Below are 15,655 nucleotides of genomic sequence, written 5' to 3'. Positions count from 1 at the left end.
CGGCAGGTAAATAAGTGACTGCGGTCACAAAAGCCCCAGGCTTGCAAACCGAAAGTCACGAAAGGGGCTAGTCTTCACCCTGTGTGATTCAATTGTGAAACTCCAGTGAACACATGACCGTTGGTTTCACTGTCACTTCCACCGTTACTCACACAGCCTCTGGTTATAGCCTTTCATTCTGTGGTCAATCCCAGTATGGCTGTCTCTGGCAGGAGCAAGCTGAACCTCTATATGACTTTTTTTTAAACACGTTTTTATCACACTTAGGTGATCTCTTTTTCAAGCAAGCCCTAGACAAGATGGTAGAATACAGAGGTATTTTCAGACTAAGTGAGGACGAGGTAGATCAGAGGGGTCACATCTATTAGGATTACCTTCCCTGGGGGATATACTCTGTACTACTTGAGATCTTTTTATGAGACTACTCTCAAGCAGCTTTTTATTTTATTTTATTATTATTATTTATTTATTTATTTACTTTGACTTGGTATCTACATTTTCCTTCGCCTACCTCAGACCTGAGGTGAGTTACCAGTACTGCTCGGAGAAACATTATATACTGGGACCAACACCAGTATGGATGATCACAGCACTATGGAGTCTGCTGCTACAGATGTGGATGAGGAGGAGACCCCATTACTGGACAGCGGACCTACAGCTGCAACATCCAAGGTTGGTGTAAACCTTAAAGTTCAAGTTCACGTCACTCTCTTTTGACCTTTCAAAGAAACGTCTGTGTTGAATTCTTAAAGATCCTGACTGTAATCAAACGGGAGAGCATAAATTCTCACTCGGTTGCCGTTTTAGTTTGTGAATTTTAGCTTTAATTTGACTGTTGAATTTGTGTGCCTAAGCCTAAGCTGTTTGTGCTCACTACACAGCTGAAGTTGATACAAATTTAAGCCTGACTTTTTGTCTAATAGTCGTTAGACTTCAGTGAAGTGGGCCGATATGGGTTTTTCAATGGCCGATGCAGACGAATGAATGTAATGAATCCTAATGATTTTTATTGAATTCTAATATATTTCAGAATGTGATTCGTATTTAAATGAGAGCAGGGTAGGCCTACAGTATGTCAGACATCATCCAACTGCATTATAACACAGTATATATTTAACGCTAGCCAGTAATGGTCTGATGGGGGGAGTAATGTTAGTAGTGGGGGGGCTGGGGGGAGTAATGTTAGTAGTGGGGGGGCTGGGGGGGGAGTAATATTAGGAGTGGGGGCTGGGGAGAGTAATGTTAGTAGTGGGGGGGGGGGGCTGGGGGGAGTAATGTTAGTAGTGGGGGGGCTGGGGGGAGTAATGTTAGTAGTGGGGGGGGCTGGGGGGAGTAATGTTAGGAGTGGGGGGGCTGGGGGGCGTAATGTTAGGAGTGGGGGCTGGGGGGAGTAATGTTAGGAGTGGGGGCTGGGGGAGTAATGTTAGGAGTGGGGGCTGGGGGGAGTAACTTTAGGAGTGGGGGGGCGGGGGGGGAGTAATGTTAGTAGTGGGGGGGCTGGGGGGAGTAATGTTAGGAGTGGGGGGGGGGGGCTGGGGGCGAGTAATGTTAGGAGTGGGGGCTGTGGGGGAGTAATGTTAGGAGTGGGGGGGTTGGGGGGGAGTAATGTTAGGAGTGGGGGCTGGGGGGGGAGTAACGTTAGATGGGGGGGGGGTGGGGGGGAGTAACAGCGCCACGTACAGCGTGATGACGTAATGCGTGATGACGTACAGCGTGATGATGTACAGTGTGATGACGTACAGCAGGATGACATACAGCGTGAAGCCACGTACAGATCCTCCTGGTCTAAAACTAACCCTGTCCCTCTCTCACTCCACTCTCCCAGATCAGTAACTCCAGGCTGTACCTGGCTGTCTTCTCGGCTGTCCTGGGGAACTTCAGCTTTGGCTACTCTCTGGTCTATCCCTCCCCTGTCCTGCCCCAGCTCCAGGCCCCCGACGCAGACCCTCGGCTCAGGATGAACATAGAGCAGGCGGCCTGGTTTGGGTCTATCTACACCCTAGGGGCAGTGGCAGGGGGGCTGGGAGCCATGCTGCTCAATGACAGGATTGGGCGAAAGCTGACCGTAATGACATCAGCAGTGCCCTATACTATTGGGTGGGTGGTCTGTATTGCTGTGGTGGTGGTGGGTGGTGATGATGATGATGAGATGATGATGATGATGAGGAATATGATAGTGATGACGGTGATAATGATAAGAATTATGTTATGGTGGTGATGATGTACAATAATCTGATGAGTGAGTGGGTGAGCAACTGAATAGGTGAGTGAGTGACTGGGTGAGTGGGCAGGTGAGTGAGTGAGTGAGTGAGTGAGTGCATGCGTGTGTGTTTATGTATGAATCAGATATTGTACAGGTAAATATCTGACTACAGGTAAATATCTGACTACAGGTAAATATTTGACTGCAGGTACATATCTGACTACAGGTACACATCTGACTACAGGTAAATATCTGACTACAGGTACACATCTGACTACAGGTAAATATCTGACTACAGGTACACATCTGACTACAGGTAAATATCTGACTACAGGTAAATATCTGACTACAGGTACACATCTGACTACAGGTAAATATCTGACTACAGGTACACATCTGACTACAGGTAAATATCTGACTACAGGTAAATATCTGACTACAGGTACACATCTGACTACAGGTAAATATCTGACTACAGGTACACATCTGACTACAGGTAAATATCTGACTACAGGTACACATCTGACTACAGGTAAATATCTGACTACAGGTACACATCTGACTACAGGTACACATCTGACTACAGGTAAATATCTGACTACAGGTACACATCTGACTACAGGTAAATATCTGACTACAGGTAAATATCTGACTACAGGTACACAACTGACTACAGGTACACATCTGACTACAGGTAAATATCTGACTACAGGTACACATCTGACTACAGGTAAATATCTGACTACAGGTACACATCTGACTACAGGTAAATATCTGACTACAGGTACATATCTGACTACAGGTACATATCTGACTACAGGTACACATCTGACTACAGGTAAATATCTGACTACAGGTACACATCTGACTACAGGTACACATCTGACTACAGGTACACATCTGACTACAGGTAAATATCTGACTACAGGTACATATCTGACTACAGGTACATATCTGACTACAGATAAAAAATGTCAACCTTTATTTAAAATGGTAAGCTTCTGAGGTTTCCCTCATTTACAGAAACGACTATTGTACAAAATGTAAACAGTATATAATACAAGCAATATTCACAGAAATGTAAACACCAGAGTAAAAATAAAAAACGTTTTAAATAATTTAAAAGATCAGCTAAAACAGTTACAGGTAGTCACACAATGGTCTGAAATCATACGTTTAAACATACCAAGGGAAGGAAGAACCTCCAATTTCAGAGAGAGTTGAAGGACATTCCATGAGTTAGAGGCATCAAAGGAAAAAGCTGACTTCCCTAGATCAGAACAAACTTGAGGGACCCTAAGAACCATCCAGTCATTTGATCGAGTTGAATAGGTTCCAATATTCCAATCTAACTGTGAAGAGATATAAACAGGTTGTTTACCAATAAGGGCTTTAAAAATAAATAAATACCATTGTTTGTTGCGCCTTTCTGTAAGAGAAGCCCCACCCACTCTATCATACAGGACACAATGGTGAGTATCATATCTGTCACCAGTAATAAACCTGAGAGCTGAGTGATGTGCAGAATCCAGAGGTTTAAGAGTTGATGCCGCACAGCCGCAGCATGCCTATAAATTACATCACCATAATCCAAAACGTATAAGAAGACTGATTCAACAATAATTTTTCTACTAAATAGAGGACAATTGGATCTGTTTCTGTACAGGAAACCAATTTTCTGTCGCAGTTTAGAGGCAAGATTGTCCACATGGAACTTAAATGTAAATGTACATATCTGACTACAGGTAAATATCTGGTTGTTTGATGTTTATGATCCTAACTGCCTGTTTGTATTTGATATGGATTTAAATAATGTGTGTGTGTGTGTGTGTGTGTGTGTGTGTGTGTGTGTGTGTGTGTGTGTGTGTGTGTGTGTGTGTGTGTGTGTGTGTGTGTGTGTGTGGTGTGTGTGTGTGTGTGTGTGTGTGTGTGTGTGTGTGTGTGTGTGTGTGTGTGTGTGTGTGTGTGTGTGTGTGTGTGTGTGTGTGTGCACGCACGTCTATCAGGAACGTGTTGATGGGCGCAGCGGTGAACCCGTGGATGCTCCTGGTGGGCCGTTTCCTGACGGGCATTGCTGGGGGATGACAGCTGCCTCCATACCTGTATGTTACCATGGTTACAAATAAATGACCTTGTGTGTACAGACCTATTACCTCCCACCTCTGTGAGGTTTACAATGATGACTCTCCAGATGACTCACGTGTTCGTGTTCGTTCCAGGTGTACATCTCAGAGATATCCCATCCGGCAGTGAGAGGAGGGTTGGGTTCCTGTCCCAGATCACAGCTGTTATTGGAGCCCTGGCCCTATACGCCCTGGGTAAGAGCCAACAACCTACTGGATATATACTGGTCAGAAAATGTTTATCGTTGTCTGCTGCAGTCCTGGGATATTCATTGTATGTGTGTGTGTCTGCTCTTGTGCATATGTGTGTATACCTTTGTGTGTGTGCTTTCGTGTGTGTGTACTCTTATTCATGTGTACCTTTGTGCTGTGTGTGTGCTTTTGTGCGTGTCTGTCTGTCTGTCTCTTTCTCTTTTTGTGTGTCTCTTTGTGTGTGTGTCTCCGTCTCTCTCTCTCTCTGTGTCTCTCTCTCTGTGTCTCTCTCCTCTGTGTGTGTGTGCGTCTCTCGCTCTCTCTCGCTCTCGCGCTCGCTCTCGCTCTCTCTGTGTGTGTACAGGCCTGGTGTTACCATGGCGCTGGCTGGCAATAGCAGCAGAGGTGCCGGCAGTGTTGATGGTGGTCCTGTTGTCTATGATGCCTCAGTCTCCCAGGAGGTTGATCTCTCTGAACCAACAGCAGAAGGCTGAGAGGCCCTCCGCTTCCTCAGGGGGAAACACTACCACACACACACAGAGATCAGCGCCATACAGGTCGGTGTGGAGACTCTACACACACACACACACACACACACACACACACACACACACACACACACACACACACAGAGATCAGCGCCATACAGGTCGGTGTGGAGACTACACACACACACACACACACACACACACACACACACACACAGAGATCAGCGCCAGGTCGGTGTGGAGACTCTACACACACACACACACACACACACACACACACACACACACACACACACACACACACACAGAGATCAGCGCCATACAGGTCGGTGTGGAGACTCTACACACACACACACACACACACATACACAGAGATCAGCGCCATACAGGTCGGTGTGGAGACTCTACACACACACACACACACACACACACACACACACACACACACACACACACACACAGAGAGATCAGCGCCATACAGGTCGGTGTGGAGACTCTACACACACACACACACACACACACACAGATCAGCGCCATACAGGTCGGTGTGGAGACTCTACACACACACACGCACACACACACAGAGATCAGCGCCATACAGGTCGGTGTGGAGACTCTACACACACACACACACACACACAGATCAGCGCCATACAGGTCGGTGTGGAGACTCTACACACACACACGCACACACACACAGAGATCAGCGCCATACAGGTCGGTGTGGAGACTCTACACACACACACACACACACACAGATCAGCGCCATACAGGTCGGTGTGGAGACTCTACACACACACACACACACACACACACAGATCAGCGCCATACAGGTTGGTGTGGAGACTCTACACACACACACACACACACACACACACACACACACACACACACACACACACACACACACACACACACACACACACACACACACACACAGAGATCAGCGCCATACAGGTCGGTGTGGAGACTCTACACACACACACGCACACACACACAGAGATCAGCGCCATACAGGTCGGTGTGGAGACTCTACACACACACACACACACACACACACACACACACACACACAGAGATCAGCGCCATACAGGTCGGTGTGGAGACTCTACACACACACACACACACACACACACAGAGATCAGCGCCATACAGGTCGGTGTGGAGACTCTACACACACACACACACACACACACACACACACACACACACACACACACACAGAGATCAGCGCCATACAGGTCGGTGTGGAGACTCTACACACACACACACACACACACACACACACACACAGAGATCAGCGCCATACAGGTCGGTGTGGAGACTCTACACACTATCACACACACACAGAGATCAGCGCCATACAGGTTGGTGTGGAGAGAGACACACACACACGCACACACACACACACACACACACACACACACAGATCAACGCCATACAGGTTGGTGTGGAGACTCTGCACTGTCTGCAAAACACACAGACACACACTATGACCCTCCAAATTCCTCAGAGACTCAGCAGCCGCCATCACCCAGGTCATCACACACATAATAAACCTCTCCATAAAACAGGGACACGTCCCCAAAGACTTCGAAATTGCGAGAGTGACCCCCCTGCACAAAAAATGCAGCTTAAACCCAGGCAACTACCGCCGTGTTTCTATTCTTACCTCCATCTCGAAAGTCATGGAAAAAATTGTCTACGAACAGGTCGAAAAGTACCTCCCGGAAAAAGATCTAATCTATGAATTCCAATCTGGCTTCAGAACATCCCATTCATTTACATTTACATTTACATTTAGTCATTTAGCTGACGCTTTTATCCAAAGCGACTTACAAGTTCTGTGCGACAAGACAGCAAGAAGGGTATAACTCTATCAGCTGAGTAACAATGTTCATCAAAGTGTTGCGTGTTACAGTGTAGGTTAGTTTATTAGGACAAGTGCATGACATTAAGGTTAGTCGGGGTTAGATTTTTTTTTTTTTTTTTTTTTTATCATTTCAGATAATGGTTGAAGAAGTGAGTCTTTAGTCGACGGCGAAAGATTGGACGGGATTCGGCTGTCCTAACTGGGATGGGTAGTTCATTCCACCATTGTGGGGCAAGGACTGAGAATAGGCGGCTTCTCTTTGATGACCCTCCGGGAGCTTGGATAGGAGTAGATCTGAGGCGGCCAGAAGACGCAGAGCGTAGGGGTCTTGAGGGTGTGTAGTTAGAGACCATTGACCGGAGGTAGGCGGGAGCGGTTCCCTTTGCCGCACGGTATGCTAGGTCGAGGGCCTTGAAGCGGATACGTGCAGCAATGGGGAGCCAGTGCAGGTCCCTAAGAAGTGGGGTGACATGGGCTGACTTCGGTAGGTTTGAGATCAGGCGGGCCGCTGCATTTTGAATGAGTTGAAGAGGCTTGGTGGCAGTGGCCGGGAGGCCAGCTAGCAGTGCGTTGCAGTAGTCGAGGCGGGACCACTGACGCATGCCTTCTCTATTTGAACGACCACATCAAACAAGAGGTGGACGCGGGCAAATACTGCGGCATGGTCATGCTGGACCTCCAAAAGGCTTTCGACACTGTCAATCACTCCATTCTGATTGACAAGCTAAAAGCAATAGGTTTTGATAGTCTATCAGTGAGCTGGATGCAATCCTACCTGGAGGGGAGAGAACAGATGGTGGAGGTAAACTGTACACTACCTCCCCCCCACCCAGTGAGCTGTGGTGTTCCACAAGGAAACATACTAGGACCGTTACTGTTCCTAATTTATGCAAATGACATGTCATCAGCTTGTGACTGCAACTTGTTCCTCTTCGTGGACGACTCAGCCCTGCTGGTCTCTGACAAGAACAAGTTGCAGGTTGAAAAAGCCCTCAGCTCTGAACTCTGCAGAATCTGCACATGGCTCGCTGATAACAAACTATCATTACACCTGGGTAAAACAGAGTCCATTCTCTTTGGATCAAATAACAAACTCAGCTTCTCTGTTACAGTGGGTGACAATATTGTCACAAGGAAAGATGAAATTACATACCTGGGTTCCATCCTAGAGGCAAATCTTTCCTGTGACAAAATGGCAACCAATATAATAAAAAAAAGTCAACCAATGAACAAGATTCTTGTACCGGATCTCCTCTCTGGTAAACAAGAATATCTTGTAGACTCTAGCAGGAGCACTCATTCAAGGGTACTATGACTATGCTTGCACCTCATGTTACCAAAGCACCTCAAAGGCACTAAAACAAGATTACAAACATCACAAAACAAACTGGTCAGACTACTGCTTGACCTTACTCCTAAAACCCACCTCACCCCTGCCCATTTTGACAACCTAGGATGGCTTAGAGTAGACGACAAGAGTACAGCAACTTGCAATGGGCCTGCAAGATACACTACACCACTAAGGTACCCATGTACTAAGGTACCCATGTACGAGGTACTTCCCAAAGGTCAGTGAATACCATGACCACAACACCAGAGGGAGTTCCACAAATCATGTCTAACCCAGATTCGGCTCAAACAAGGGACTAATGCCACATCAATGTGGAACGTCCTACCCACGGTCATAAAAAAATGTGAATCACTACCCACCTTCAAGCACCTACGGGAGGCTACAATTCGAAACTGGCCCCTGTAAACATCCAACCCCCCCCCCCCCCCCCCCCCCCTCCATTGTACAGTTTCTTCCCCCTCAAATGTATACTCTCTTTTAGAAACTATATATATATATATCTTGTATGTAATAAATGTCTGGATGTAACAGTACTGTTTATCTGTATGTCATAAATGTTATGATGAATTGAAAATGCAGGACCCTGATGTAAACAAGATGAAAGTCTTTCTCTGGTCTGCATCCCATTAACAATTGTGTGTATTGAGCCATACTGTATTGTACAATCAATCAATCAATCAATCAATGAAATACAGTACATGTTTACAACAGTATAACCCCGGATTTTCCCCTTGCTTGTTTGTAATAATAATAACTTTATTTGTATAGTACCTTTCATACAGGGGATTGCAGTTCAAAGTGATTTACACCAGTAAGAAATAAGACATAAAATCTGTGTAAAACAAGCAGCAAGAGCAAAGCAAAAAGTGGGATAAAATAATGCAGATATATTATTAATCAAATCCTATCAGAACCTCACGTTCCAATAGGCTTCTTGAATTTCTGTATCTGTTACAAAACATGATAAAGGTCATAGTATGCACCCAGCGGATAGTGGGGCATAGAAATAAAAGTAAAAATAAGTAAAATAATAGCAAGGGTAAAATGAGCAGACATATTAAATCAGTTTTTCACATTAGGATCTAACATCCCAACAGGCCACTTGTTTATGGTTTGATTCTGTTTTAGTAGAATAGACATGAATGAAATGAGCACATAAAGTGCAGACATACTATAAATAGTTTTTTACAGTGCAATAAAATAGTTCTGGATTACTGTTTAACAGTTCAAAGTTGTAATTTGTATGGACATGAAGAAGTCACTTTGTGTGTGTGGGCGTGTATATGTCTTCTACTTCTCTATACAGCGCAGCATAAACACACAGAGTAGGGTCACATGGTCGGAGCTGGCCAAGCCCATCTACTACAAGCCAATCATGATCTCAGTGGCGATGCGTTTCCTGCAACAGATGACTGGTGTCACTCCCATACTGGTCTACCTGGAACCAATCTTCTCCCAAAGCAACGTCGCCCTGGAGCCCAAGTAGGAATGGCTTTATCTTCTCTTATGCTATGCTCTGCTCTGCTCTGTTCTGTTGTTATGTTCTGCTTTGTTCTGCTCTATTCTGCTCTGCTCTGTTCTATTCTGCTTTGTTCTGTTCTGTTCTACATTGTTCTCACAATGCCCCTCTATTCTATTCTGATCTAATTTCAGACTAGCTTCTGGTGCCAACCCCTCTCTAGTGTACTGAATGAGACTCATTCACATCTGTTACCAAAGAGTTACCAGTTTTGAGAAGAGATTCAGATCTCACTCATTCACATTAGGCTACTTATTTGTGATTTAGCTACTGTATGAACAGTTGTAAACTAGCAATCAACCAATCAAGCCACAAACACATATTTTGTCATCTTGAAAGTTCAAAAGAGTGATCAATCCTTACTGTGAATCAATCAGGTACGAAGCTGCAATTGTCGGGCTGGTCCGGCTCCTTTCTGTTATCGTGGCAGCCTGTTTGATGGACAAAGTAGGACGCAAACCCCTCTTGAACGCCTCAAGCATTCTAATGTTCCTGGCAAGTCTCTCCCTGGCCATTTACAACCACACCAGCCCTTGCCCTCAACTGCCCTCCCCAGCTCCCAACCTCACTGGCATCACTTTGGACAACAGCCCGCATGATTCAATAGGCCTGACCTCAGACTACAACCTCCAGAATGCAGCAAGTCTCATCCCTCTCATCAGCACCATGGTGTTTATATTTGGTGAGTTAAAAATGACATAACCTTATCTATCTATCTATCTATCTATCTATCTATCTATCTATCTATCTATCTATCTATCTATCTATCTATCTATCTATCTATCTATCTATCTATCTATCTATCTATCTATCTATCTATCTATCTATCTATCTATCTATCTATCTTATCTATATCCATCCATCCATCCATCCATCCATCCATACTTGTGTTAATTCCTCAGACAGATATCCAATTCCATTCATTGTCTTATAGGTTATGCCCTGGGCTGGGGACCAATCACGTGGTTGCTGATGTCAGAGGTGTTGCCGCTGGTTGCCAGGGGCGTGGCCTCGGGGCTGTGTGTTGCAGTCAGCTGGCTGACTGCCTTCACGCTCACACACACCTTCACACACCTGGTGCACAGCTACGGCCTGTACGTCCCCTACCTGTGGTACACCGTGGTGTGCATGTTACATCTGCTCTTCACCGGCATGTGTGTCCCCGAGACACGAGGACGCTCACTGGAGGAGATCGAGAACTACTTCAGGACGGGACTCACTTTCACTATCAGCCAGTAGGCAGCGCTACAGAGCACTGCATTCTATTCTTGTTCTGGTCCAATTTCTTTCACTGGGTTGAGATCAGAAGATAATCGTATTATCTCATCTGATACCTTATGGATCCTTTGTAATATAAGGTGCATTATTTACACAATTCCTTTTAATTAATAGTAGTCAGTAACTAACAATGATTTGTTTTCTAATATAATACATTTTCAATGGTATTATTTATGATGTTACGTCTTTATTGTATATGTTGTGACACTTTTTCTACAAGGTTTTTGCATTAATATTCAGAGCTGCTTTTAGTCCAAGTCCATTTGAGTAAAGTAAAAATTCTATATCGTCACATCTCAAGCAAAACATATGTATCATTGCTCATATTCTGCTATAGTTTAGTATTCTCATAATGCTTTGGGCAAATAGAATTTTGCTCAAACATTTCTTAACACAGGGCGGCTACGTGGCGTAGTGGGCAAGGCGCTCGCCACGAAATCTGGAGACGCTGGGCTCGCCTGTTCGAGCCCAGCGCTCCACATTTGCTTTCAGTTTAGCTGGTCGTCCGTACTAATACACATTGGCCGTATTAGGGGGTGGGAAACTGATGGGTGGGGATCGGGCGTTGTGGACAGCGACTCCTACAGGTCGGTTGGTGCGCCTGCGCAGTAGAATCAGGAAGTGTCGGGGGCAGCGTGAGCCTCCCACGCGTTACTCCTCGCCACTGAGAGATCGAGCTGCGCAGGTGAAAAGATGCGACTGCTGTTACCTCAAGTACCGGAGGGGACTTGTGCTATGTATGACTTAGTCCACATTGCAGCCGGCTTGTGGGAGGCAAGAAACAGCGTTCGTGACAGGGGAGGGTTGAATTGGATGATACGAAATTGGGATGGGAGAAAATATAGAAAAATGGGAGAAAAAGTGGATAAAAAAAAAAAAACATTTCATAACACATTCAGTGCCAGCTATTACGGGACCCGCTGTAGCAATGCCAACGCTTTAAAAGATAGGAGTGTGTCACCTTGTTTGTAGAGCTAAATCTATATTCTATATTATAGCCATGGATACAATATTATGGTCATTTGACTGACTTTCTTCCGGTCAAGATGCAATTTTTCCATGCATACATTTGCGCGTTATCCCGTGGTGAATATAAGTATAATTTCAGAGTGGTCTGGGGTAATTCCCGAAAGGCTGAGTAATAGCCTTATACGTCAATTCTATTATAAGTGTTGGCGTTTCTTTCCTGGACACGCTACTATTCCCAAATCAAATCTATAGCCTATAGCAGGTATTATGTTTCATCATGAATGCATGAAGGGGGGGGGGGGGGGGGGGTTGTTTCTGATTATTTGATTACCAGTAACGGCATTCGTATTGAACACTAAAAACGCTTATCAGCCCGATCTGTATAAAAGCATTGCACGATCAAGCAAAAATTGACGTCAGATAGTCCTTACCTGTGATCGGGAGTATTCCAAAAATAATATTCCAATTGTTTGATCGCCATCTGGTACAGCCGATGTCCATTTGGTCCTCGGCATAACCCACCACAACATATGGATCGGGGATATTTGACACGCTTCAATGGAACCGGGAGAACCGCTCGACTGGCCCGACCGAGAAAACTGTGCCCGGAGACATTTGACCGTTGCACAGGCCAAGATATAAGGTTTCAAAGGGTGCTCGATACCGCTGTCTAGCTGGATGCGGCCGGTATTGCACTTTGGCATTCTCAGGATGATTCCCCATGTTAACCCTGAGTCAGTGTGCCTGTAATGAATAGAAATATCGAATAAAAGAAACAACGATCAAATAACGAGTATACTCATTGTTGGCGTTCAAGCGATGGCGCCCAATAACGAGTATAATCGTTGTTGGCGGGCAATGTGTATGTAGACTAGACGCACTATGCATGTCTATTATGAGCTTTCAGTGACCAGTGTAGCAGCAGTGCAGAGATATTCTTTTTCAAAATGTTCACTGCAAGGTCCCCCCTTCTAACCAATCAGAGAAGCGCAAGATAAATCTCATTGGAATAAGCACTTCTAGTGCCTGAATCTATGTAATCCTCATTGAACACATTCCAGCAACAGGGAGGACCATGCTAACTACTAAATTGTGTGCTTTTTACAACCAAATTCCGTCTGAGCTTCTCTGATTGGTTAGCCTCACAGTCAAACTTTACAATGGAATATCTCTGCACTGCTGCAACACTGGTCAGTCATTGAAACTCGCTCACAGTAGACTGTCGGTGTGTTCACATTGAGATATATTTTGGAGCCAAAGTCAAACAAAACATGGTAGGTTAAATCATATTTTAGGTGAATTACAGTTGTAATTCACCACTTTTTACTGGTTGAGTCTGAGCAGCCATGTCTTGAGTCAATTCATATTTTGTAAACATGCAAGTCTCAAGTCAAGCGGAGAATTTTCCAACCAAGTCTCAAGTCTTCATGTTTGCCACATGAATCCTAGTCTCAAGTCCATAGCTCTGTTAATATTTGAGTCAGAGAAAGAGAGCGAGAGACTTCTGATGTTCTTTAATGAATCATTTCAAGTTTCTTTAATTGATAATGGGTATGTGTTAACTACTACACTACAGAAGGTTAACCCTTTCACTACCACACTACAGAAGGTTAACCCTTTCACTATCGCACTACAGAAGGTTAACCTTTCACTACCACACTACAGAAGGTTAACCCTTTCACTACCACTACAGAAGGTTATCACAAGGTCAACGGTGCAATGAAATGTGTATATTATAGTCAACCCCTCCTCCCCGACAGTACACAAAGTCCCCTCCAAACACCACACATTTTGAAACCCCACAATCAGGGAGCGAAATTAACTTTTTGACTCACCGGCCAGTGGCGGGTAGATGGGAAGAGTCTACCCGCCAAGCATATTTCTTACCTGCCAAAATTTTTTTGATTAAAAAAAAATATATATATATATTTTATATAAAAAAAATTTTTTAAATAAAATATATATTATATAATCATACTTGTAGTTGTATTATCTGCGAGACATCGCCACCACGCAATAAGTCAAAATGCTTGCTATCTGCAAACAGCTCCACTGTCTGTGTGTATACTTGAGTAGCCTCCAGCTCCAGCAAGGATTCTCCGGCCCTGCAGCTAGACCCTATAATCAGCTAGACCCTACATTCAGCATGCAAGGATTCTCCGGCGATGCAGCTGGACCTATTTATAACGTTACCGTTCTTTTGTCAAATCACATTCAACATGCCCTCAGCTAGAATACGCATTCAATCAATGTTATAAAACATTGATATCAGGAGCTATCTGTAGCTACTGCTAGCCCGGTAGATAACGTTAAGACAATTTAGTTTACTGGGACAGATGGATCAACGTGAGCTAGCTAACGAGGGAACGGAGGTATTATGCACTCGAGTAGACTATTGCTGGAGCATTTGTTGATATCAGCAGCTATCAGTAGCTAGCCAGCTAGATACCGTTAGACAATGCCTCGTCATGTATTAAACTAAAAGTGAATAGTTGACTGGGTCATTGTTTAAACAGTAACGTTAGTTCTTGGAGGTCCGATATAGACTAGAGCAGATGGAAGTAAACAAGCCAAATGATAGCTTCCGATTGGTCATTTGCTTTTTTTCTCATGAAACCAGTCATGTCACTCTACTGTGATTGGACCGTTGACTTGAGTGCGATGTGGGACTTGTAGTTTTTTAACGATCTCGCGGCGGAGAAAAAAAAGACGAGCAGCTATAATCTGTACTCGCACAAGAGTATCGTTATGAACTATGGTTATGAACTACACGTCTACACGCCACACGGCGGGCAGCCCTCTAAGTGTCATGCGCCAAAGGTAAAAACAGACCGCCCCTGGCGGGCGGGGGGCTTTAGTTTCGGTCCCTGCCCACAATGTCACTATAACATGCATATTCAAACAATACACGTGCAGAGTCCATCCTCCCTCAACACCAACAAAGTAAGCCAAGTGGCCATCTTAGTCTGGACAGACATAAAATGAAGCAGTACACGTTGCCTTCCTCCTGATTGAGTACATAGGCCCCCTAATGTACAGCCTCACAGAAATCTCCCTCAACTTTCTACAGAGCACATTCAATACATTGAGCATACACATGTATTACAGTCTCAGGTAGGTTACAAAAGGGACAACCCACACCCACAGTTGAGTCCACCCATATCAGGAAAACGTTTGTAGGCAGGACCCCATATAGAACCCGGCACTGTAAATCTCCTGACCTCTTAGGAAGAGGAAGCTTATAAAATACTCCACTTGAACGCTGCCATGCTCTGCCCTGACAGATAGTCCCGAACCCTGCCATGCTCTACCCTGACAGATAGTCCCGAACCCTGCCATGCTCTACCCTGACAGATGGTCCCAAACCCTGCCATGCTCTACCCTGACAGATGGTCCCGAACCCTGCCATGCTCTACCCTGACAGATGGTCCCGAACCCTGCCATGCTCTACCCTGACAGATGGTCCCGAACCCTGCCATGCTCTACCCTGACAGATGGTCCCGAACCCTGCCATGCTCTACCCTGACAGATGTTCCCGAACCCTGCCATGCTCTACCCTGACAGATGGTCCCGAACCCTGCCATGCTCTACCCTGACAGATGGTCCCGAACCCTGCCATGCTCTACCCTGACAGATAGTCCTGAACCCTGCCATGCTCT

The 15,655-nt window shown here is 45.2% G+C and overlaps 1 protein-coding gene across 1 annotated transcript; it reads left to right on the top strand.

Annotated features, from left to right (window-relative positions):
- The first annotated feature begins 314 nt into the window (after nt 1–314).
- slc2a6 (solute carrier family 2 member 6) lies at nt 315–11,143 on the top strand. The gene is given in 11 exon segments (XM_084329805.1): nt 315–672; nt 1,826–2,097; nt 4,210–4,283; nt 4,286–4,305; nt 4,423–4,477; nt 4,480–4,521; nt 4,883–5,011; nt 5,014–5,075; nt 9,537–9,712; nt 10,127–10,431; nt 10,684–11,143. Coding segments are annotated over 11 exon segments (1,536 nt in total). The 5' UTR covers nt 315–576; the 3' UTR covers nt 10,989–11,143.
- Nucleotides 11,144–15,655: the final 4,512 nt, after the last annotated feature.

The sequence above is a fragment of the Notolepis coatsorum genome, assembly GCF_963971535.1.
Source record: "Notolepis coatsorum genome assembly, chromosome: 14".
Taxonomy (NCBI): Eukaryota; Metazoa; Chordata; class Actinopteri; order Aulopiformes; family Paralepididae; genus Notolepis; species Notolepis coatsorum.
Note: the sequence above shows the minus strand (reverse complement) of the source record. Positions and strands in the feature narration are given on the sequence as shown.